The 25,604-nt window shown below is 45.6% G+C and overlaps 1 protein-coding gene across 1 annotated transcript in view; it reads right to left on the reverse strand.

The window, feature by feature from the left end:
- Positions 1-505: 505 nt before the first annotated feature.
- The window catches only part of SASS6 (SAS-6 centriolar assembly protein), a 28,687-nt gene continuing 3,588 nt past the window's right edge, over positions 506-25,604 (reverse strand). Inside the window, exons 2-17 of the mRNA XM_008147083.3 lie at positions 23,412-23,472; positions 21,974-22,053; positions 21,451-21,555; positions 19,875-20,046; positions 19,226-19,291; positions 18,334-18,453; positions 15,167-15,358; positions 14,291-14,485; positions 14,101-14,190; positions 13,843-14,022; positions 13,447-13,528; positions 12,590-12,723; positions 9,246-9,374; positions 4,599-4,696; positions 2,908-3,002; positions 506-2,814 (exon numbers count right to left, since the gene is read on the reverse strand). Coding sequence (XP_008145305.2) covers positions 2,708-2,814; positions 2,908-3,002; positions 4,599-4,696; positions 9,246-9,374; positions 12,590-12,723; positions 13,447-13,528; positions 13,843-14,022; positions 14,101-14,190; positions 14,291-14,485; positions 15,167-15,358; positions 18,334-18,453; positions 19,226-19,291; positions 19,875-20,046; positions 21,451-21,555; positions 21,974-22,053; positions 23,412-23,472 — 1,906 coding nt within the window. The 3' untranslated portion in view covers positions 506-2,707. The remainder of the gene's footprint in view (positions 2,815-2,907; positions 3,003-4,598; positions 4,697-9,245; positions 9,375-12,589; positions 12,724-13,446; positions 13,529-13,842; positions 14,023-14,100; positions 14,191-14,290; positions 14,486-15,166; positions 15,359-18,333; positions 18,454-19,225; positions 19,292-19,874; positions 20,047-21,450; positions 21,556-21,973; positions 22,054-23,411; positions 23,473-25,604) is intronic.

Genomic DNA, 25,604 nt, shown 5'->3' on the forward strand with positions numbered 1-25,604 from the left:
TTTGTAATTTTATTTTAAACATTCTTCACTAATGTCGGCCATGTTTCCTTCAGTTGAGTGTTTGGAGCCTGTAACCTCCACGTTGGCTCACAGTTGTTCCCCAGCTCCTCACACCACTGCCCTTCCATGTTCGCAAGATCATAACCTCAACACTTGAACACGTAATTAAACCTATAGTCAAGCTGGTAGCCTTGAAAACGTCCACGTGATACCTAATGTAGATAACTATAGAGTGGCCTTTCAGGACTGTCCCAGTAACACTTTATTTTACAGAGCTAATGTTTGTCCTACATTTTCAGGACCCTGGAAGAGAGCTTTATACAATTCCTGATGTGAATTTCTCTAAAGTGTATATTTTTGTGTCCAGTTATATTATTTAAAAAAGTGTTACTTTGTAAAAATTGTACATAAAGTATTGTATAGTTTACAGGGTTTTCATCTTGTGTGTGATTATTGCTTAATGCTTTTTAAACTTGGAACATTCACTTACGGTTAAATAAGGTCTTAAAAATGTAAATATTCTGTTAATAAAATTAAATATTTTAATGATTTTTTAAAGAAAGTCTTGATCTGTGATTCCCTCTAGGGCCAGTTTGGCTTTGTCACCATAATCATCATTTCTGCAGTAACAAATCACAGCTTTATGCCTTCCCTCTGAATCCATTTCTTTCCCTTCACTATAAAATACTCGTGTAGAAGACAGTGAAAATTTAGTCCATAAGTGAAAGCAAGTTTCTAAGCAGAGGTGTTGTATATCAGTCCTTTTCCTGTCTTCATATACTTTTTTTTTAATCCTCACCCGAGGATATCTTTCCATTGATTTTTAGGGAGAGAGGGAGTGAGAGGGAAAGAGAGAAACATGGATGTGAGAGACATCGATTGGTTGCCTCCCGCATGTGCTCCGACCAGGGCCTGGCCAGGGAGGAGCCTGCAACCAAGGTATGTGCCCTTGACCAGAATCGAACCCGAAGCCCTTCGGTCCGCAGTCTGAAGCTCTAGCCACTGAGGCAAACCAGCCAGGGTCATATACTTTTTACATGTCCTACTCCCGAAATATTCTTACTAACCAAGCTCACACAGTTCACAGAAACACATTAAACTCAACATTCTGATTATTAGCATGTATACTTCAAACTGCAAAACAATTTCAAATGAAAGTTGAAGAGGTAGAGCAAAGAATTAGCACACTCAAAAGTCAGTACATGTACATCTAATATACAATCTTTGGCACATCGAAGTGATCTATCATTTGGAAATTCTAATTTATATTAAAATTTTTAAAAAGCTACCTGTATATCATGCCATCCATACCCTCCCTGAACTTCTGTACATGTTTACACAGTGTTCACAAGAGCAGATCTAACATGGCCAAGAGCCTTCTTCCCACACTCTAAGCACTCTCAGGTGCTGTAACCAAGTGCTCTTACTCATGTAGTGTATGTAAAATGAGGAAACTACTACATATGAAAAGCCATCGCCCAGTAACAGCTACTAAATGTTTTAGGTGAGTTCCCTAGTTCAGGATACCTTGTAATTGCCAGCAGTTGCAAAGTATTAGATTCAATATGGCTTCATTCAACAATTAGCAAAGGTTCTTTGTCTTACCCTGGAACTGTTGATATGTCAGTATCTTGAAGTGTCTCTTATCTGTATAATATGGTCCTTGAAAAGAGTTTTTGAAAGATTAAATGAACATTAGCAATATTTACAAATAAAAACGGACTGAGACGCTGCTTAAGAGAAGGATACTCTTGATTGGATGGTTGTCACAAGAAAAATGGGCCTATGATTCTGGGTGAATTGTTTAAAATCACCTCCTTTTGCCCAAAGAACTGCTCATACTTGAAACTTAAACCAAGAGAAAGTTGCCTACTTTATTACGCACACAAACCCGTTTTGAAATTAAAAAGCAAGCACAATGAATATTCATGATGCTCTTTTGTATAGTACTTACTTTCAAAACAAAACGCCAATAATACAAATTTAACTGCATGAAACACTAATAAAACTCCAAGTGGAAGAAAATTGGGATGAGCATAGACTTTCAGGAAGCAATAAAACCCTGGAAACTGCAGCTCAAATGACTCAAGCACTTCAGACCTAATCTGGTCACGCAAAGACACGTCCAAGTTACTCAATAGCTACCTGAAAGGTTTCAAGGACAATACCTGCTATAAAGGACTCATTTAACTTTATGACTTTTCCCTTTACTGTACATTATCATCGATAATATAGACACCTTAGGAGATAACCATCTTCCCTCATAATTCTTGGGTGGCAAATGTAAAACTTTTTACCAATGAAAATGATAAAATGAATTACTAGCATCCTCTAGCTCCCATTCCGTCGGACAAGTGTGACCTTACCGGGGAGTCACTGTGATTAGAACGCCCCTATAACCACCAACCCTTGCCTGGGAACGAGTACGAGCTGGTCAGGCCGAGTTTAAGAAAACCCACTGCTGTCTGTCAAGCACCGTGTTCGCACACCAGAGCCTGGCACCGACTCCGGGCCTCCCGTCCCCGCGTCCCCAAGTCCCATGGGCTCCTCTGAGCCGCCTGCGGGCAGGGACAGCAGCAGCAGCACCGAGACGCACACAGCGGGCTGCCGGGCCTGGCAGCTCTGCCGCCGCTCCTGCGTGCGGGATGGCCCTGCGGGCCGCAGTTCCTCCACCAGGCGGTGCCGGCTCAGGCGGCAGAGGGCGCCGTTAGCTGTGCGGCAGCTGCCCGGGGAAGTACGCCGAGGAGGAGGAAGGGACAGAGGCGGGTTTGCAGGCTGTCTGCAGCGCTCCGAGCGGGCCATCTTTCTGATGGTCTGCAATGAGGAAGACAAGGTGACTTGGCCCCCGTCGGCCTCGGTCCCCTGCCCTCCCACCGCATGGACGGCCACGGACGCGGAAGGCCTCACCTGCAGTGCTGAAGAGGTTCTGGCTGAGCCCCCGCAGAGGAATGCTGTCTTCCCTCTTCTTCAGGTACTTGGGCTCTAGCCCTACGTTGTCACCACTTAACAGGAAAATAGTCGTTATTTATTAAACTCTTGTTTTTCTCGTTAGTAGTTAATTTTGAATGTTCATCTAATCTATATACTATACATGTGTCTATAGTTTTGTTCAAAACAAACCCCTTTAGTCCCTGTTTTCTTCAGCAAATAGCTTAGGTGCCCGCCAGCTGCAGCGCCCTCTTCCCAGCGGAGTGGACCCGAACACGTAAAACCGAAACCCGCTGGGCTGGGCTGGGCTGTGGGAGAACCGAGCTCTCCACGAGGACCATACCGTACATAGGGGCTGCCTGAGAGCATCAGCTATTGAGACGCTCCCACCTCGTCTGTGTAAAATGAATGCCTTCTTCTTTCTTCCCCCAAAAGCTCTTTCAAGTCTGTGCTTCAGAGGGGTCGTTATTAGATATCACTGCGAACTGGCACAACAGGCATTCTGGTTAGATGGATACAAATGTGGTATTTCAAAAAGAAAGCCATGTCCGCCCTGTATTTTCTCTTTCTGCCACAGCATCCCTTCTTTCCAACCTGCCCCGGTAGCAGCTTCTCTCGGGCATCCTTGCAACAGGAAAGTAAAACTTCTTGCTAAACAATGATCTGATAACCTTAAAATTAGAGGAAGGTCTTTTCCCAATTTTCAGAAAAGATGAATAGGTATTTTTTCCACTTTAATGTTCTTTTCTTCTTTAATCTTTGATCCCCACTGCCACTTTTTACTAGCTGACAACAATTTAAAAACCTAACAAATTTCAACAGAGAAAATGCAAAAAATAGCTGACCAGTCCTACTTTTACGGACACGATCTTTTGATTTTTGTTCTGCAAATAAGATCGCTCTCGTTGTGCAAGTGAGCTGCGTGTGACATGAGTATGTAAACATCCGGTGTGGAAACAGGCGGCTCCCAGCACTGACTGGTTCACACTCGTCGGGGGGCAGCTCTAGAGCAGCCCAGGGCGCAGGGCCGGGAACTGGGTAAGAAGCTTCGGCCCCGCGTCAGTCTCCCAGTGTGAATACACGGAGGTGGCCACTCAGGACCACCAGGGCCAGCGGGTGGCCCTGAGCGCCCTCACACTGGAACAGGGAAGCATGCCGACAAGAAAACAACGTTATGAACGTGAAGACCAGCCGAGAGACCAGCCTGCATATCTGAGCTGTTTCATTCGCCACAACTCGCTGATTGGCCGGACGGCAGGTGAACCCTTGTCTCAGGTCCAAGGGACAGGAAGGAGCTGGGCAGGCCCAACGGGGCCGCGTGGACAGGAAGCTCATGTATGTATGTATGTTCATGGGACAATCTCATCAGCCTGTACTCTTACTTGCCGAAGCGTCCCAGCAGGTTAACGAGCTGCTTCCTTAGGTTACTATTAGGAATAAGATTTCTAGCTATCTTTTAGAAAATAACTTTTTACTATATATCTAACTGCATCCTACAGTTTAAAAAACATATGAAAAACCCCTTCCTTATAGCTAAGAGTGACTAAGTTCCATGCACCATCAACTTAAAATGCCGCAGATAAACAGGCTGCTGGCTGCGCAGGCCGCGGTGCAATCCTCAGATGACTTTCGGAAGGGCGAACATGACGCGTCAGGTCAAGGGTACTTACTTTTCCTTGTCAGCGGCGCCGGGCACACTAAGAGCTGTTCCTGACTGAACATCCCCTAGTGACGGACTTGGTTTGGTTAGCTGCAAGTTAAACTGAACCTGTGAAGCGAGAAAACACGCCGTGTAACTGAACTGGTGAGGACGGAGACAAGCTGTACGGAGCAAGGTGCTTACACGTTGTTCCTGGTAACCGAGGGCACAGAGGTCCAGGCGCACGCTAGTTCATTCACAAACACGTTTTGTTGAGAAGATTTAATACGAGGATTTCTCTCCTTGCCCCAAAGTTCCTACCACACAAGCGAGATGAGCGGCGGAGACAGAGCACCAACACATTTAGACGAGTGTGTGCACAGAGTGCGTCAATAAACGAGGGCCAGGAATCCGAATTTTAAAACAGTCAGAAGTGACCCAACAATCCATGTAAAAGTCCAAACCAAATACCAGCATGCGATATGGAAGTCGATTTAAAGACATAGCGACTGACTGAGTGGGTCTCACGCCAGGAATGTGTAAATGTATCCGTCAGGAAACCCACAAACACCAACCCCACCGATAGGTCAAAGGAGAAAAGGCACACGAAAACAATGTCTGCTTTTGGTAAAAACGCCTAATGAAGTCGGCACAGACAGACGCTAGGGTAACAGGATAAAGTTAGAAATCAGAAAGGTAAACGCTGCTGTCCTTGGTTATCAAGGTTCAACAGTCTCAAGATATTGGTTTTTCCTACAGCGATCTACACATTTAACACGGTAACATTAAACAGAAACAGGAATTTTTAAAAGCCAGACAGGATGATTTTAAAACTCCTTATAAAAAATAAACATGCAAAAAGAGTGAGGAACACTGGAGTACCAGATATTAATGCATAATATGGTTTCTGACCACCAATCATAAACAATTAGAAAACTGGAGAAAATAAGCAAAAAGAATGTTATCAAATCTGGACCACACTTTGGAAAAATTGGGCAGTTTCTGAAAAATTAAGGCTATGCCCCACCCAGTCCTTCTATTCATAGGTATTCACCCCAGGGAAATACAAAGCTGTCCACCAACGTTCATGGCGCTGGATGTGAGTCAGCCCCAAACTGAAAATGGCACCACCGCCATCAGACGGCAGACGGAGGGGCTAGCGCGGCCTCCCCCCGCAACGAGCAGCACGAGCGATCGGCAGTGGGTACTGAGGCGCACCACCCCCCGACAAACCTCACACCCGGGTGCTGAGCGGAAAGACCCGCGAAGCGACACACTGCACGATCCCCTTCACACGACGTGCAGAGGCAGGTGTACAGCGGCAGAAAGCTCATCAGTGGGCGCTCAGCTGCTTAGGGGACGAGTGTGGGTTCGCTGCGGGAGCATGAGGGAACCTCCCGGAGAACTAAGTGCCCTGACACGGCACTGCTGTGACGGTCTCACCACTGTGCGAACCGACTGAAATCAGTAAACGGTGAACTAACAATGGAGACGTATGGCATGTGTATTATACCTTAGGAAAGTTTTAAATTAAAAAGGCACCAGAAAGGGACTAAAAAGACAAGTCCAAAACAGGGAAATAACCACAGTGAAAATACAAAACCAACAGTAAATGTCGGGAACATGTAAAGAACATTCATGACATCATTTTATAAGGATTAAATCTCCCAAAGATGAATAAAACTGATCAACAGAAATCTAATAGAAGAAACACAGCCCATAAATACATAAAAAGATGTTCCCCACTTAATTACCAGGGAAATGCCTGATAAGCCAAAATGCCCACGGCCCAGTTCCTTTCCAGAATCTCTCCTTCAAATCCTCTGCGAAAGGCCACGGAGACCACTGCTAAGCACTGGGCGAAGACTGAGCCCGCAAACCGCCTCCCGGCCCGCGGCGGAGCACCAGCGGCATGGAGCAGCACACGCAGCGGAGCACCAGCGGCATGGAGCAGCACACGCAGCGGAGCACCAGCGACATGGAGCAGCACACGCAGCGGAGCACCAGCGGCATGGAGCACACGCAGCGGAGCACCAGCGGCATGGAGCACACGCAGCGGAGCACCAGCGGCATGGAGCACACGCAGCGGAGCACCAGCGGCATGGAGCACACACAGCGGAGCACCAGCGGCATGGAGCAGCACACGCAGCGGAGCACCAGGGGCATGGAGCAGCACACGCAGCGGAGCACCAGCGGCATGGAGCACACGCAGCGGAGCACCAGGGGCATGGAGCACACACAGCGGAGCACCAGCGGCATGGAGCACACGCAGCGGAGCACCAGCGGCATGGAGCAGCACACGCAGCGGAGCACCAGCGGCATGGAGCAGCACACGCAGCGGAGCACCAGCGGCATGGAGCAGCACACGCAGCGGAGCACCAGCGGCATGGAGCAGCACACGCAGCGGAGCACCAGCGACATGGAGCAGCACACGCAGCGGAGCACCAGCGGCATGGAGCAGCACACGCAGCGGAGCACCAGCGGCATGGAGCACACGCAGCGGAGCACCAGCGGCATGGAGCAGCACACGCAGCGGAGCACCAGCGGCATGGAGCACACACAGCGGAGCACCAGCGGCATGGAGCAGCACACGCAGCGGAGCACCAGCGGCATGGAGCACACACAGCGGAGCACCAGCGGCATGGAGCAGCACACGCAGCGGAGCACCAGCGGCATGGAGCACACACAGCGGAGCACCAGCGGCATGGAGCAGCACACGCAGCGGAGCACCAGGGGCATGGAGCAGCACACGCAGCGGAGCACCAGCGGCATGGAGCACACACAGCGGAGCACCAGCGGCATGGAGCAGCACACGCAGCGGAGCACCAGCGGCATGGAGCACACGCAGCGGAGCACCAGCGGCATGGAGCACACGCAGCGGAGCACCAGCGGCATGAAGCACACGCAGCGGAGCACCAGGGGCATGGAGCAGCACACGCAGCGGAGCACCAGCGGCATGGAGCAGCACACGCAGCGGAGCACCAGCGGCATGGAGCAGCACACGCGGCGGAGCACCAGCGGCATGGAGCAGCACACGCGGCGGAGCACCAGCGGCATGGAGCAGCACACGCAGCGGAGCACCAGCGGCATGGAGCAGCACACGCAGCGGAGCACCAGCGGCATGGAGCAGCACACGCAGCGGAGCACCAGCGGCATGGAGCACACACAGCGGAGCACCAGCGGCATGGAGCAGCACACGCAGCGGAGCACCAGCGGCATGGAGCAGCACACGCAGCGGAGCACCAGCGGCATGGAGCAGCACACGCAGCGGAGCACCAGCGGCATGGAGCACACGCAGCGGAGCACCAGGGGCATGGAGCAGCACACGCAGCGGAGCACCAGCGGCATGGAGCACACGCAGCGGAGCACCAGGGGCATGGAGCACACGCAGCGGAGCACCAGGGGCATGGAGCAGCACATGCAGCGGAGCACCAGCGGCATGGAGCACACACAGCGGAGCACCAGGGGCATGGAGCACACACAGCGGAGCACCAGGGGCATGGAGCACACGCAGCGGAGCACCAGGGGCATGGAGCACACGCAGCGGAGCACCAGGGGCATGGAGCACACGCAGCGGAGCACCAGGGGCATGGAGCACACACAGCGGAGCACCAGGGGCATGGAGCAGCACATGCAGCGGAGCACCAGCGGCATGCAGCACACACAGCGGAGCACCAGGGGCATGGAGCACACGCAGCGGAGCACCAGGGGCATGGAGCACACGCAGCGGAGCACCAGGGGCATGGAGCACACGCAGCGGAGCACCAGCGGCATGGAGCAGCACACGCAGCGGAGCACCAGCGGCATGGAGCAGCACATGCAGCGGAGCACCAGGGGCATGGAGCACACGCAGCGGAGCACCAGCGGCATGGAGCACACACAGCGGAGCACCAGGGGCATGGAGCACACGCAGCGGAGCACCAGCGGCATGGAGCTGCACATGCAGCGGAGCACCAGCGGCATGGAGCACACGCAGCGGAGCACCAGCGGCATGGAGCACACGCAGCGGAGCACCAGGGGCATGGAGCAGCACACGCAGCGGAGCACCAGCGGCATGGAGCACACGCAGCGGAGCACCAGCGGCATGGAGCAGCACACGCAGCGGAGCACCAGCGGCATGGAGCACACGCAGCGGAGCACCAGCAGCATGGAGCACACGCAGCGGAGCACCAGGGGCATGGAGCAGCACACGCAGCGGAGCACCAGCGGCATGGAGCAGCACACGCAGCGGAGCACCAGCGGCATGGAGCAGCACACGCAGTGGAGCACCAGCGGCATGGAGCACACGCAGCGGAGCACCAGCAGCATGGAGCACACGCAGCGGAGCACCAGGGGCATGGAGCAGCACACGCAGCGGAGCACCAGCGGCATGGAGCAGCACACGCAGCGGAGCACCAGCGGCATGGAGCACACGCAGCGGAGCACCAGCGGCATGGAGCAGCACACGCAGCGGACGCCAGCACGAGGCCGCCCAGGCGCAGTCTCCAGAGCAGGCAGTGACCACAACTCCATCGAGTACGAGACCACCCTGTAATTCTGACTTACACACTGGACAGTCAGTGATGTACTCATCCAACACGACTGACCTAATACAACCGACCACCAGTTTTTAAAGATAAAGAGGACGTATAAGCTAGTAACTGGCTATATACAGCTCCTTAGGTGTTCATTCTCTTACCTTCGGTCCTGAAGCCGGGTGGATGGCATTTTTGGCGGACACAGGATGGGGAAAGGTGTTCTGGAAACCAAATGCAGAGGAGACAGGGTACCCGATGCCACAAGTTGGGTAAGGCAGTCTACCATCAACCTGAAAACACACACACACACGTTGGAGGATGAGAAATTGCTTCTAAGTAAGTGTTTGCTGATCCGAGAGACATTAGCATCTGCTGTAACTGAGGTAGCAGCACCACCTCAGGCCAGTTTGTTCATCACGACACCACAAAACTCCGCTCTGTTCCACACCACGAGGCTTTTATTGATTTCAGAAAGAGGAAGGTGATTGAGCCCACAACCCGGGCTCATGCCCTGACTGGGAATCGAATCCAGCGGGTGACCTCCTGGTGCATGGGACGATGCTCAACCAGCTGAGCCCCACTGGCCGGGCTCCTGGAACTATTCAAACAAAGACTCTGAGGCATTTGGTTCGCTCTCATGCCTCACACCCATCCCTAAAAAAAAAGGGGGGGGGGGGGAATAGACTCACAGATCAATAAAGCAACCAGGGATAAAATCCTTTTCTGCCAGAGCGAGTAGCAACAAGAGCATCAGTGTTCTTAGACTGACTAATGGAGACAAAGCTTTGCTTTACCAGTCATTTTCATTCCAGTAACGACACCATTAGCCAGTGACATGGGCACAGTTTATTTAGTGAGGCCAACTGAAACGCACATCTTCAGTCCGTGTACATCAGTGGCTGCAGGACAAAAACACCCTGCACGTGGCTGATCAGCAGTCTTTTCAACTTCGTAATTCAGCACCACGCACTTCTTTTCACCTTTTGCACCTCAGCAGAAATCCCCCTCCTTTTTTAAATCTTCACTTGAGGATATTTTTCCATTGAATTTTTCAGAGAGTGGAGAGGGAGAGAGAGAGAAACTTTGATGTGAGAGAGACACATCGATAGGTTGCCTCTTGCACGGGGATGGAGCCTGCAACCAAGGTACATGCCCTTAACAGGAATCGAACCCAGGACTTCAGTCCGCGGGTCCGCGCTCTATCCACTGAGCCAAACCGGCCAGGGCCCCTTTCCCTTCTGTAAACCCCAGAGCAGATGAAAACCCAGCCAGGCACCTGGGCGTGAGGTCCTGTGCCAAAGCTCCGGCCAGGACCACAGACACAGTGCGGGGGCACGCTGGGCTGATGACTGCTCCTGGCGTGAGGGCCACCGCACACAATGGGAAGCACTGGAGCCGGCCACAGGCTGCTGGTTTCACTGGGATGACAGCCCCGTGCTGGAGGACTCCAGGACGGTCTCAGGACGCGGGGCTTTCCTAGGGGTCGGAGGCTCCCGGGAGGTGAGGGCAACTGTGTGCCTGGGCATCTGAGGAAATCTCACCAAACGCCAGGAGACACGCATTAAGGCCAAAGCTATCACTAGGAGGAAGCACTCATGTGACCATAAGATGGTTGCCCATTTTGTTGGTTTGGCAATGTCTGTATTTTTGTCCTTTTTCTTTTTTTTTTAAATCCTCACCTGAGGATATGCTTATTAATTTTTTTAGAGAAAGAGGGAGACAGAGAGAAACAACTGGTTGCCTCCCATACGCACCACAACCGGGGATTGAACCCGCAACCTTCCGTGTACTGAACACTCCAACCAACCGAGCCGCCAGCCAGGGCTGGAGTGGGCTTGTTTTTGTCTTGAGCCGGCACAATTGGACCGGCTTGTCCGATGTGGACACTGTGAATGCACAGTTCCAGAGGCGAGCCTGAGGCCCAGCTGGGAGACCCAGTCCAGCTCCTAGCGACACCGAGGTGTCGTTTCTTACAAGGAAAAAGCGAGAGATGTGGTTCTGGAAGCTAAAAGCTTCTCTCTCGCAACAGTTCTTCCTAGACTCTAGAGTTGACAAGCCTCTGAACAGGGCTGTTCTCTTTCTGAGAGAATTCCGTGGAGGTCGCTTCCACCCCAGTTCCCAACTTGAGCCCAATCCTTGTTCTCACCTTCCCGAGGCCTCCTAAATACGTGTGTATATGTGGGGTGTGTGTGTGTGTGTGTGTGTGTGTGGTGTGTGTGGCGTGTGGTATGTGTGTTGTGTGGTGTGTGAGTATGTGTATGTGGTGTGTTTATGTGGTGTATGGTGTGTGGTGTGGTGTGTGTGTGTGTGGTGTGTATATATGGTGTGTGGTATGTATGTATGGTGTGTGGTGTGGTATGTATGTGTGGTGTGGTATGTATGCATGGTGTGTGTGATGTGTGTATGGTGTGTGGTATGTGTGTATGGTGTGTGTGTGTGGTGTGTATATGTGGTGTCTGGTGTGTGGTATGTGTGTATATGTGGTGTGTGGTATGTGTGTATGGTGTGTGTGTGTGGTGTGTATATGTGGTGTCTGGTGTGTGGTATGTGTGTATATGTGGTGTGTGGTATGTGTGTATGGTGTGTGTGTGTGGTGTGTATATGTGGTGTCTGGTGTGTGGTGTATGGTGTGTGGTATGTGTGTATGGCGTGTGGTGTGGTGTGGTGTGTGTGTGTGTGTGTGGTGTGTGATGTGTGTGTATGTGTGTGGTGTGTGGTGTATATGTATGTGTGTGTATATGTGGTGTCTGGTGTGTGGTATGTGTGTATGGTGTGGTGTGGTGTGGTGTGGTGTGGTGTGGTGTGTGTGTGTGTGTGTGTATGGTGTGTGGTATGTGTGTCTGGTGTGTGGTGTGTGGTGTGTGTATGAGTGTGTATATGTGGTGTGTGGTGTGTGTGTGTGTGTGTGGTGTATGTGTGTGTGTGTATGTGTGTTGTGTGGTGTGTGTGTATGTGGTGTGGTATGTGTGTATGGTGTGTGGTGTGTGGTGTGTGGTGTATATGTATGTGTGTGTATATGTGGTGTCTGGTGTGTGGTATGTGTGTATGGTGTGTGGTGTATATGTATGTGTGTGTATATGTGGTGTCTGGTGTGTGGTGTGGTATGTGTGTGTGTGTGTGTGTGTATATGTGGTGTCTGGTGTGTGTATATGTGGTGTCTGGTGTGTGGTATGTGTGTATGGTGTGTGGTGTTGTGTGTGTGTTGTGGTGTGGTGTGGTGTGGTGTGGTGTGTGAGTTTTCGGCACCTCTGGCAGTACTCAGCTAATACTGAATGATTTCTAGATCTACTCAAGTCTTACGAGAAGTGTGCCCTTGAAGTGCAGCCTCTCTGTTAAGGGCAGCCCACCTGTTCCACTTGCAGGGAACAGACCCTACTCGGTGCTAAGCTCTGTGGACTCCCGTCTATCAGCACCAGCCCGTGCCACGGAGACTTGGTGACAACCGGGGGCTGTTTTTTGTTTCGGGGAATTCACTAAGACCTCGCCCTCTGCACGTAAATCTTACCATGTGAGAGTTAGGGGAGAGCCCGCTTCTGATGGTGCTGCTGGAATGCACCGGTGGGGTGGCAGAAGGTCCCAGCACGTCCTGCTTTCGCACTAGCTGATTGTCATTTAGTTCTTTATTTAACCATGTGATTACTTACAGAAAACAACAAGAAACAAGGGAAAGAACTTTAGTAAGCTATTTTTACTTTCCTAATCATTTTAAATATTAAAAATTAGGCTGAGGTTATTTTTTTAATTTAAAAATTTTAAAACTGCCTTATATAACAGGAGAACAATATAGGTTAACTTAAATTTTTGTCACTTAAATTCTTATTAAAAAAAGAAAAAAAAAAAGAAAGATTCTTATTTTAGCACATAGAACCCCTTTTTCTATTACTATCCCAAGTATGTGTCTGTGCGTCAAGGGTCTCTGAAGGCTTTCCAGAATGGTATCTTACAGTTTATTTCAAGTTCACACTCATACCTGACAGACAAGCAATACTAGTAACTCAGAAAAATGTTAACGCTTAATTTTGTATTTTAGTTTCAAATAATTTATATTATTACTATTAGGTAAATACAGCAATTGAAAAAGAGGGAAGAATTCTAAAAGTAAATTATAGTTAATATTTTAACACTTTTAATTCTGGGTCACTAATATAGGTGATATAGTTTCTTTTAATGATGGTAACTGTTTTACAGGGCAGGTGATATAATTTACTATAGTAAAGACAAAAGACAGTATATTTCAAGCAGAAATTATTTGCATATAGCAATATCCTGATTTCCCTAGACTTTTCTATGAATTCAAGTATAATATTAAGGTTCTGAATAAAAACAATGAATTTCATTTACATAAAAAGATAACATACTTACACTTTTCATTATTTTTTAGAAGCTGTTTGCTTTCCTCAAGTTTTTGAACTGTAGCTTCTAACTGTTCTTGTAATTTGCATACCTGAAATAAGTCAAACCTCATAAATATAATAAAGACTACATTAAAAACTGAAGAAATATACTGACTGATATTAATTTAAGAGTTCATAACTCTTATTATTAAATAGTGAAGGCTCACCTATTTAGGAAATGAACACTAAAGGTATGTGAGTCATAACTAACTTTTCAAACAAAAATAAGTTATTACTTCTATTGAATCTAGTTGAAGCCAAAGCCATTCTCTAACATAACAAAGTAGAAATCTGAACTATACATCTGAGGAAATGTGTTATCTTTTACAAATAATCACACACAGAAGTATAAAATATTCTCCACCTCCTGCTCTTTACTTCGGAGAGACTGCCCAACATCTTGTAATTCCTTTTGTTCCTTTTGTAATTTTTCTTCCTTTTCAGCCAAGAGTTTCTCTTGCTGAATGGTAACTGTATTCTTCAGTTTCAATTTCCCCATTAAAGTTTTCAGATCCCCTTGTAACTTCTTGATAATTTCATTTGCCTGTAAAAGAGCTTCATATGTATATGTCTATGTAATCCAATAAAATATTAACATTCTGTTAATTTTTCAAAGACAAACCTTAAGCAGTTCCGCTGATAATGATTTTATAGTTGCTTCAAGTTTTCCTATTTGTACCTGATTTTTCTCACGGTGTTCTTCTAAAGCCACCTGATATGTTTTTAAACACACGAATAATTAGGACCCTTTTTGAGGAAAAGCATCACTATGAATGTGATCATCAATTTGTTTACAACACTGTAAAATAGACCTTTTGTTCCTGGATTGTATCGAATGCTTCTTTTGTTCTTAGGACCAGCTGGTCCTTGTCCTTGATCTCCTGTTCCAGAACAGCCACTTTTGTCTGCAGCTGATTCGCATGCTTCTCTTTCTCGTGGCACTCGGCATCTAGCGTCGAGTTCTCTCTTCGCAGAGACAGCACTTCCTGCTTCGCCCGCTGCAGCTCCTAGAGGCGGTAAATAATGAGGCACTGCGAAAAAGCGAAGCTGCTGGTCTGGTTACCGATAATTAAGATGCTTAAAATATACAAAGTCTTCAATAATTCTGAAGTTCTAGTACTGAGTTTTTTTGAAGGATACAAAAGTCTAAGTGTATATGTAACTTGTAGATTCGGAATACAGCTGTGAAATAGGCTAAAAACTAACCCAATCACAAGGAAAAATAAAACAATCCTAACTTGTGAATAAATTACAACTTGAAAAAACTAGCTAAGAAATGTCTTGAAATCTACAGTTTTAAAAATCACTTAGATAATAAATACTGATATAATAGAATTTCAAAATACATAAAATAAAGACCTTGTCATTCCACCATCTACACAGTGGCTCTCAAACGGATGTGCGTATTGAAGCACCTGACAAGTTTAAAAACCACTGTCCTCGCTTTCCTGCGGGGCTCTGGAACCGAGCCCGAAATATCTCCAAGGTCTGTCGGTCCCGCTGCATGGTACCAGCCTCAAGGGATTCTGATCAGTTAGGATGAGGTATGGCCCGGGCGAGGCCAGGTAAGACCCTCCAACTGATTTTAAAGAGAACCAAGGGGGAGAACCATAAATCCAGAGGGAACAGTTCTCTGTCGCTCACACTTCTTTCCATCGGGGGAAAGAGCCAAGCCCACCGCTCGGTACCTCCTCAGCTCCAGACAGCTTTGCCTTAAGCTCCCTGATGGTGGAGTCGCCTTTGTACCGCCGCTCGGTGAGGTCTTTGTTAGCTGCTTCTAGCTCGGCCAGCCTGCTCTGCAGCTGCTGGGTGCTGCGCTGATGGAGAGCTTCTAGCTCTTTTTTCTGCTGCTCATGCTGCTGTTGGTACTGCATCTGCGCCTATTGCATAATAAAATATAGTGCCAAATTCAAAGGAAGAACATACGGGAAGGTGGGAAGAAAAAACAATCCTAGTTATTCTTCTCTGTAGTTATAAGATTTCCTTGTTTTGAAGAGGAGCTGTTTTCAATCATGAACTTCATGAAGGAGCAGGTAAGGTCAACAAAGGCAGATTTACACTCTAATCTCATTCATAACTTCTGCTCCTCCTAAACACACATTTAGATTTAATGGTCTTCAAGTTCAGGGAAGAAGAATACAGGATGAAGTGAAAAAGCAAACTGCAAAATAGTATATATAGTGTGAACCAAATGAGAGGGTACCTAAGGAACTTTCAGTATTTGCTTTAAACACCATTATATTGTTTCCATTTTTTAAACGTGTTTTATAATGAAAACAACAACAAAAAACCACATACCTAAATTTGTGAAATCAGCAAGGTACTGTGCATTAGTTCAGCCCTACATTTAGTAGTTATATTTTAGCTAAACTAAAATCTGAACATGGTACTAACTGTGTAATACCATGTTGCCTGTTTGACTCATACTACAAACATACCTTAGTAATTTCTGTTGAGTACTATCAAATCTTAAATACTTTTAAAAAATAAACTATACTTTTCTAATTATGACAGATATACATGCTATTAAAGGCACAAAGAAATCACAAATGACCAATAATCTCATCCAGGGACTCATTCTAAAGATTTAGGATTAACATCCCTCATACATATACAATATGCATATTTAAATTTAACGTATTAGGACTAAGCTATTTATACAATTTAATCATGCTTTTCATTCCCTTACCATTTGCACCTTCTCACATCATTTAAAAACATCTGTAAACATGTGAGTAGTTGCACAACATTTCACCCATAGCTGTACGTTCCTTCATTTAATCCCTGCCCTACTGTGGTCACTGAGATTCCAATTTTTCACAATTACAAATAAAATGATTCCTATTATTGTACATAGATATACACCCAAAATTCAGACTATTTTCTTATGATTAATTATAGGTCAAAGAATGTGAATAAATATGAAGCTTGACACAAGTTCTAAAACTGCATTACAGCATGTTCTCTCTCTCTCTCTCTATTTCCCCTTTTCTCTCTCCTAAGCCCCAAAGTCCATTCTTTTATCTCTGTAACTTGTTTCCTGAGCCCACCCAGCCAAGCTGGCTCAATTCTTCCATGGTTCACTTTTTATACCCCTGTAAGTTTCTAAAGTTTTGCTTGTTTAAAAATAATTAAAGTAAAAATAAAATGAAAATAAATAAAACTGCATTCCAGGAAAGTTGTACCCATTCAAAAATTCCTACCACAAGTGCAGGAAAGTATCCTATATAATCCTATATAAAAGGGTAATATGCAAATAGACCGAACGGCAGGACAACCAACCAACCAATCAAAGCATAATATGCTAACGATATACTAAGGCTGCTCAACTGCTCGCTATGATGTTCACTGACCACCAGGGGGCAGATGCTCCGACTGGTAGGTTAGCTTGCTGCTGGGGTCTGGTGATCAGGACTGAGCGAGATGGGCAGGACATGCCCTGGAGCCCTACCGTGGTCCTTCCCCGACCTGATTGTGCACCGGTGGGGTCCCTCAGCCTGGCCTGCACCCCCTTGCAATCTGGGATCCTCGGGGGATGTTGGAGAGCTGATTTCAGCCCAATTCTGCAGGCCACACCGCTTGGGAGGGCGCCAGATGCAGGGCTCATGGCTGGCGAGCGCTGCTCTGGCAGCGCAAGCCTCGCCCAGGCAGCATTGGACTGCGGGTTTCGGCCTGATCCCGGCAGGCCACATAGAGGGACCTCACCCGTGCATGAATTCGTGCACTGGGCGTCTAGTCTTTTTCATAAAATACTTTGGGAATGTTACATTACTACTTTACAAATCCCCTCATTTTTAAAAAACTGGAAAGGGGAGGAGAAGGGAGCAAAAAAGATAAAACAGGTAAGAGTCCAGATAAAACTGCAAGTGCAGAGCCATCTGGGAGGTGCTAACTGCGACCGGCGAAGGGTAATCAAACACGCTCACAGCAACAAAGGCAGTAAAACGGAAAAAATGGTTTTATCCCAGTGATCATTACCATTTTTAAGTGTTTTGTTTTGTGTGTGTGCGTGTGTGTGTGTGTGTGTGTGTATGCGTGCACGCGTGCCTGTGCGATTTTTTTTTTAAGTTGAGTAACAGAATTACATCATTTAGATTTTCTACTTTACTTCAGATGATTCTGATCCACATCAAAGTTTTAGAACCTTCCCTATAGAATATCTATCAGCAAAAGGAGAACAGAGCAGCTGGTTTTAAAGTCTCAAAGGACTGATTCACAACCTATCAGAAAATGCAGTAGGGAAGGCAAACAAATCCTTCAGTCACTTTGACGTCATAGTATGCAATATCCATTAATGTTTTATATGGGTATATTGCAATCTCACTTCTAGGAACAAGGAACGTTCGTTACAGTATTATTTACAATAATCAAAAATTTGAAGCATTTAAATGTCCACCAATTGGATTAGCAGTTAAATAATTTGTTATATCCAAACAATGAATACTATGCAGCCACTGAAAAGGAATACCTGAACCAAAAAAGAATGATACCTACAATGTCATGTTAGGTGGAAAACATTCAAGTCAACAGATCCAGTAGGATCTCTGTAGCAGAGGACAAAACCAAAACCCAACGTGTGTACACATGTATCTATGATTATATATAGTTTACACATTTCACATTTTATAAATATAAACAAATATTCACAAATTACATATTATTTACAAGTATGGAGAAAAGTCTGAAAACCCCATTAAATATTTATGGTTTATCTCTATTTAGTAAGACTTTGAAGGAGACAATTTTTATAGACTCTGTAAAGTCGAACACTTTAAAGTATGCACACATTGCTTTTATAATGAACACTATGACTAAGCAGTAACAAAACATTTTCCCAGTTTCCTAAGGTTCATACCTGCAAGGCCTTTTCCCTCTCACTGGTCAGCTCCTGAGAATGCTTACTCGACAGTTCTGCTGTGTGGGATGCCCATTCATTCCGTAACTTATCTAATTCTTGAACTTTTTCTGATAATGTCTGCATCAAAGTTCAATACAAAATAGTAAGAGTCTCTTAAACAGGTCATTAGGTTAAACATGCCAATATTTACAAGGATATCAAGGAATACGGAAGCACAGATTTTCAAGATATATGCAAAGATTTTTTGAATTTGAGGAAACCAAGATTAGAATAAAAGCAGTTTTAGATCTTTGGTTAAATCTGGCTCTTCCCCACCCAGCCCCTCCTCTGACATGAAGAAGTACACACCCCCGCTGGAGCCAGACGGTCAGAGCATTCACTTAACACGTGAACCTGGGCACAGGTTGCCAAGGTGGGCCGTGCTGTGCAGAATAGCGGATTATCAGATAGTCTGGTTCTCAATTTCAAGTACTAAGGGCAAAAAGTAGTAGCTATGACTGAAACGATAAACCTGTCAGAGGAATTAATTCTAAACATAACAAAAGGGGGAGGTTTACAGACCACCTGAAAGGCCACTTTAGACAAGAAGAGTGAGGTAAAGGAGAGGAGCAGAGACGGAACCTGCGACAGACACTGTACATCATCTGACTTAATGAAGACCTGGAGGAAACGTGTCATTGCTGGGGATAACAAAAGCGTTTGGATGGAATAAAACATCAAAGAGCTAAAGCATCGGATTGAGATAACTGATAAGAAAAGGGTAGAAAAAGGAGGAGGAATTCTGTGATAGCATGCTTTAAAAAAATACACTAAAGCCTGAATGGGATTTCAGAGGCAATTCAGAGCCAATGTTTGGATGACTTACAAAGAAAAAGGAAACCTGATTTACCTTTTGTGTGAAATTCAGTTGCCTAGTAACATCCTCTAGCGATTGTGTCAGTGATAATTTTTCTTCCTGTTTATAAAAATAAAATGATGTCGCTGACAATTTAATTATGCTACTGCTCAAACTTTAGCAAAGTCAACATCAGGCTGGAGTTGGTTAGAAACTTGAATCACAGGCCCCACCTCAGACCTCCCAGTCAGAATCCATGCCATCGAGATCCCTAGATTTGTGAGCAATTAAATTTTGAGATGCACTGGTCTACAGCATTTGACGAAGGAGACTTTCTGAAAACGCTTAAGAGGCCTCCAATGCTGCTAAAGAGCACTTACTTTATTTCATTCGATTTAAGATGGGCTAGATATTCCTACACGTATCGATAAGCTGACGAAACCATGACCCCTAGAGTTTAAAGTGACCTGCCCAAGATCGCAGAAAAGTAGTAAAAACCCTGGGACCTCACTTTCTCAGTTCCTGGTCCAGTTCTATCTTTGAACCTTGAGTAAATGAAAAATAAATATACTCATTACATGTTACAAAATTTTTCTGGACATCTTATTCAAAAAACCAAAACTAAAAGCAATATAGCTCTTCAGTGTTTTATCTGAGTCCTTCGGTGGTTATTTTAAAAGAATACCTTGAATTCAAATCTTACCTTGCTACATTTCAAACAGCCTGCTAGAAACTTCTTTATCTCCACATCATTGCCAGGTAAAAGTTTGAGAGAGAGGTGTGTAAGATGCTTAAAAGGATTGGTCTCTACCACATTGAGAAGGACAGGAGAGTTGTCCAACACAGCTGCTGGAGACACCAACTGCAGCAGAAACCTTGGGGAACGAAGGTCACGTTATCACACGGTTATGACAGGGAAACTCTCCCACTGAGTCACAACCCCATTGCATCACGTTCCACAACTCAGTGGACCATCAATGATTAGAAGGATCAGGAAAGGGGGCATACTGAAATCCTAGGGGCCAATATGAAAGACTCCCAACGGTAAAATGTGATAAACTGGTGTCAATAGTAAAACGTGTAACTTGGATAAGAAAAATGACTGATTGAAACATAATGAATATACTAATGCCCATCATTTCCCGATGAAAGACAGATGAGAAAAAGCGAAGAACTAAAATAAAAAACAAACTGAAACCACAAAAATAACTAGAGTAACAACTTCATACTCTAAAAATTGACAATTTAAGCCGAAACCGGTTTGGCTCAGTGGATAGAGCGTCGGCCTGCGGACTCAAGGGTCCCGGGTTCGATTCCGGTCAAGGGCATGTACCTTGGTTTCGGGCACATCCCCAGTGGGGGGTGTGCAGGAGGCAGCTGGTCGATGTTTCTCTCTCATCGATGTTTCTAACTCTCTATCCCTCTCTTCCTCTCTGTAAAAAATCAATAAAATATATATATATATATTTTTTTTTAAATATATTTTATTGATATTTTACAGAGAGGAAGAGAGAGGGATAGAGAGTTAGAAACATCGATGAGAGAGAAACATCGACCAGCTGCCTCCTGCACACCCCCTACTGGGGATGTGCCCGCAACCAAGGTACATGCCCTTGACCGGAATCGAACCCGGGACCCTTGAGTCCGCAGGCCGACGCTCTATCCACTGAGCCAAACCGGTTTTGGCCAATAAAATATATTTTAAAAAATAAATAAATAAAATAAAAATTGACAATTTAAAAGAATTAAGCATTTATCCTTTATTGTACGACTTTTCAGAGTAATCAAATCGCCCTAATTGATGAGGGTAAGTTCTTGATTATAAATGAATTATATCAAAAAAATAAAATAAATAAATAAATGAATTATATCCAATAAATATAGACAGAATAGGATTAGAAAAGCATAATTTTGTAGTCTCTGCTGACATAACTGATTTGATCAACAACCATCAGCTGAAGAAGCAACAGATAAAGGTTGGAGAACTTTACAGTGAAAGGATCAGGCATCAGCACCCCATGAATATCCACCCCCACACACACCACTTATTCTCTCCTTTTCCAAGCTCATTATAAAAACGTACACTTGATGCCATTACATATTTCAGATAATGAAAATTAAGAGTAAATATTCCTGATTTTAATCGTGAGATTAAGTAAATTTAAGATTTCTTGGAGCCCTGGAACCCCCGCTTTTAAGACGGACAGGGACACCTGTCACACACAGAGAACACTGTGCCATGCACTCGTCCTATCCCGAGAGCTGGTGCTGAGACTCACCTGGGGACTTCCTTGGCATGCTCCTGCGTACACTGCTGAAGCAGATTTATAAATTTCTGCGGGAAAGCTAAAAAGTCTACCAGAAGACCTTGCTGGAATTTTAAACTACACAGAAAACAGGAAAAGATATTTTTAGAAAATTTAACTACTATCTTTTATTATAATTAACACCCTGGAAGATCTTTTTTTTCTTTACTAACCATGCATAATCAAGATTTAATAAACTAGGGAACTTTGATTTTTATAAAATTCATTCAATGAGAGGGAAGAGGTCAATAAATTTAGCTAAAGATCCAAATTTCTAAGCCATTGTAAGCAGAACTCTAATAATCTATGAAATACGTATTTTCCCAAAAACATTCTGAGTAATTAGAGTATAAATAGTCCAGTGTTCCCAAAATACCTAAATGTTCCTAATAGGTATGTATGTGTTTCAAAGAGAACAGTACCAATGCATTCATAGAACTTAGAAGTTTACTTATCCCTCGATTAAATAAAAGATCAGAAAAGTAAATTTAGTTACCTCTGAAAATCTTCCTCAGATATAACAAGGTTATAGAGGAAAAATGGGTCAGTGTCATCGGTCAGACGGATAACTAAGTCCTAAAAGAAAGTGATTTTTAATGTGTTTAGTAGCTGTGGCTTTGAGTAAACAGTGAGATCACCCACATCAATGCACCCGCATCAGCTTCAGCTGGCTCTGCTTCCCGGAGCCGCTGGCTTCCCTAGTCTTACAGACGTCCGGCCTCACAGGGGGGCCGATGCTGCTTCCTGAGAGCCCCGGGGGGGGGGGGGGGGTGTTTGAAGTAAACGCTAGGAGTTTTAAGTTTAGGAATATCCTCCTCCTAGCGGAGCCTTAGGAAAACTCAGACCCAGCCCTTGCTGCACTAGGACACAATGACAGAAATGTTCTTTACCCCTGACTATACCATAGTCCATTACATTTTCAGTTTCCTGCAAGTTAATTGGCTGGTATTTCAAAAGTGGCAAACACATGAGCACAAATCACAGCCATCCACCCTGGGAAAAAGGAGCATTTGTCCCTCGGGCAGAGGACGGGGATCAGGTGACATGCGGCCACCCTCCTGCTCCAGATGGCCTCATGTGGAACCCAGCTGCCTCAGTGTCAAGGGAGTCAGCAGCTTTCATCAAGACCTGCTTCCAGATCAAGTTCACCGTGTGCCAGCTCATCACAGCAGCCCAAGCTGACAGAAAAGTACACGGACATCCCGGACTCAGAGGACACGGGTGTAAGGAAAACAGTGAATACTTGTGGCTACTGAGGAACTGTTAGGGCCCCAGAAAAACCTGCACCACCTCTGAGGAGAGATGAAAATGGAGAGGTCCCTGGCACGCACAGGAATAGCATGGATAACCTCTTCCCAGAACCAGCAACCCAGGCACTTGCTCTGCCTCAGACGCCCTGTTCTTCAAGCACCTGCAAGTGAAGTGCTTCCTGAAACCCACCCCGATGCTGTACAAAACGGAAGCTGCTGCCAGCACGCCCAGGCGCCTGGCTATTCCAGAGAAAGCCGTGGCGGAGAAGCAATGCCCTACTTCTCAGCCCTGCAGTCTGTGTCCGTCCGAAGACCGTGCAGGACCGATGCTCCAAATGCCGCTCCTCCAAAGGCAGAGGGAGATTAAGACTATCTCCCTGCAGAGTCAGCCATTCCGCTCTCACATGCACGCCATGAAACGCCCATCTCCAGGGCAGCAATAGATATTCTAGCGTCTTAAGTGTCCTGGGCCAACCTCAGGGCCCAGCCTCCCAACCCCATTCTCCTGTGCTTTAGAAATACGTGGTATCGCAATCTCTACCACTCCAGACCTGCAAGTTACAAAATGGTCCCAAATTAAAAGCAAAATAGGTGTAAAAAAGATCTCACATTCTTAAACAACAGAAACAATCCTCTGCAGTGTAACAGAAATTATCACCGTTGAAAAGCGAAGTGAATACCCACCTTTCTGTGAACCGGATTAGACACTGCTTGCAGCTCAATGCTCACTCTAACACTGACTCTCCTGTGTGAAGACACAAGCCCGACCGTCAGAAGCAGCCACAGGACAGTTTCCCCACCTCCTGGGTTAGCTACAGGGCCTTCCTCAGATGATCCTCACTGTGAGATGCTGGGAAAGCACCTGGGTTTGAAGTTCAAGCTCTGATTCTCCCACTAGTAAGCAGTAATCAGGTCTTTAACCTGAGGCTGAATTTGTCTCTCCTGTGAGATGGGGTTGTCATGAGGAGCAAGAGAGAGAAAAGACGGGGAAGGCCCAGTACTAGCCTGGACCATAACCTTACTATCCTGATTCTGAAACAGCATCTGTTGAAAGATAAACCATCAATTTAATAACTTTTTACATTAAAAAATTACCAATCCAAATAATCAAATGATTTATGAGAGATTCCATTTGTAAAACTTAAAATGTGATGTAATATTAAGATACTGGAATGTTGAGTCAAGGACTAGAATAACATATTCCCTCCCCTCACACACACAAAATGTTTTTTTTTTCAGATCCACAAAGTACATCTGTTCAATATACTCCATGCAGTATATGCACAGAAGTATCACCAACAGGTTACCACCTATTTTATTCTAGAGCAGTGGTCGGCAAACTCATTAGTCAACAAAGCCAAATATCAACAGTACGATTGAAATACCTTTTGAGAGCCAAATTTTTTAAACTTAAACTATATAGGTAGGTACATTGTTAATAACTTAATTAGGGTACTCCTAAGTTGGCCTTTGCTAAAAACTCAAGGGGCCAAAGAGCCGCATGTGGCTCGTGAGCTGCAGTTTGCCGACCACTGTTCTAGAGGAACTCGAGGCCCTAAAAGGAAGGAACCGTAGTTTTCCACATTCTATACTGCACCCTGCAGACTCCAGTACTGAACAGAGGCATATAAATAAAGGTGCTCATAAACATTAACCAAATTGAACAAAGATATTTAAATAATTGGGAAAATATTGGCAAAAAGCCATCTCTACATAAGTGGTTCTCAAACTACTGTGCTAGAATTAAATAATTAAGTAACATGGAAAGGGAAAGAAACAAATAACTTGTTCGATATGAAGTTCTCCTTCTAAAGGTGTGTTTGAAACCCTTCCCACAGCCCACCACTACCTATGTGCTACAGAAATAGAAAGTGTGGACAGAGCAATGCGCACGGATGGAAAACCTGGTAAGAGCTGACCAAAGCTAGCTTCAAGTGCTCGATGTTTTATGCTCTGACTTATAATTTTACTTTGGCTTAAAATCTTAGCTCATATGATGAGGTTACCATGACTTGTGTCTGTTATCTGAAAAGAAACAAGCAGCGCAGGTGAACACCACAAAAAAAGGAAGAATTATCTTTAAACCCACAGAATGGTTTGTTTCTGTTTTGCTAGTATCTAGAGCAATAGATGTAAAACAGATCAGGTTACTACTCCAATTCCACCTAAATTAAGCGTCCTTGGGGATGGGGGAGAGGGGGAGAACCTTCCCATTCCCGAACTTGTGAGATAGTTTCCCAATCACATGAGTGCTTTTGTTACACATATTCCAAATGCTTATATGCATTAGATGTTGGGAGAAAAAGGAGGAAAGGCCCACAGACTAAACCTGTTCCCCATGTTTACTTCAACTCCCCCACGCCTCCCCAAACATCTTGTAGAAAAATCTGTGCTTTCAGAGGATATACTATCTGAAATCAGAAATCTTGTTTCATCGATTGTAATGGCTAATGTCAAAGGAACATTATAAAACAAATCAATAAAACCTCAATAAACATGCTATTTCTCAAAATAAATGCCACATTCTGAACAATGCACACATCTACAAAACATCTTCCTGGTCAGGTAACCTGGCATCAGCAGACCTGGATTCCAGCCCACCTCTCCCGCCCAGAAGCTATGACCTTCAACTCTCAATTCAAACAACTGAAAGCTGCTCTAAGCCAGGTACTGCGCTGGTGCTAGGGTTACAAACAGAAACAAACATGGTCCATGTCCTCACACTGAGATCCCATTCAATGACCTGACCCCAGATTTGCTTCTGATTGTGTTGTAGGGCTTCCAGGGAGGGGAGGGAGAGTCCCGCTGGCTGAGTGCCCACACTACTGAGCCCTTACCAGGCCCTGGGAATACACAGCCTTAGCTAACAACAGTCAT

The sequence above is a fragment of the Eptesicus fuscus genome, chromosome 22 (assembly GCF_027574615.1).
Source record: "Eptesicus fuscus isolate TK198812 chromosome 22, DD_ASM_mEF_20220401, whole genome shotgun sequence".
Lineage (NCBI taxonomy): Eukaryota > Metazoa > Chordata > Mammalia > Chiroptera > Vespertilionidae > Eptesicus > Eptesicus fuscus.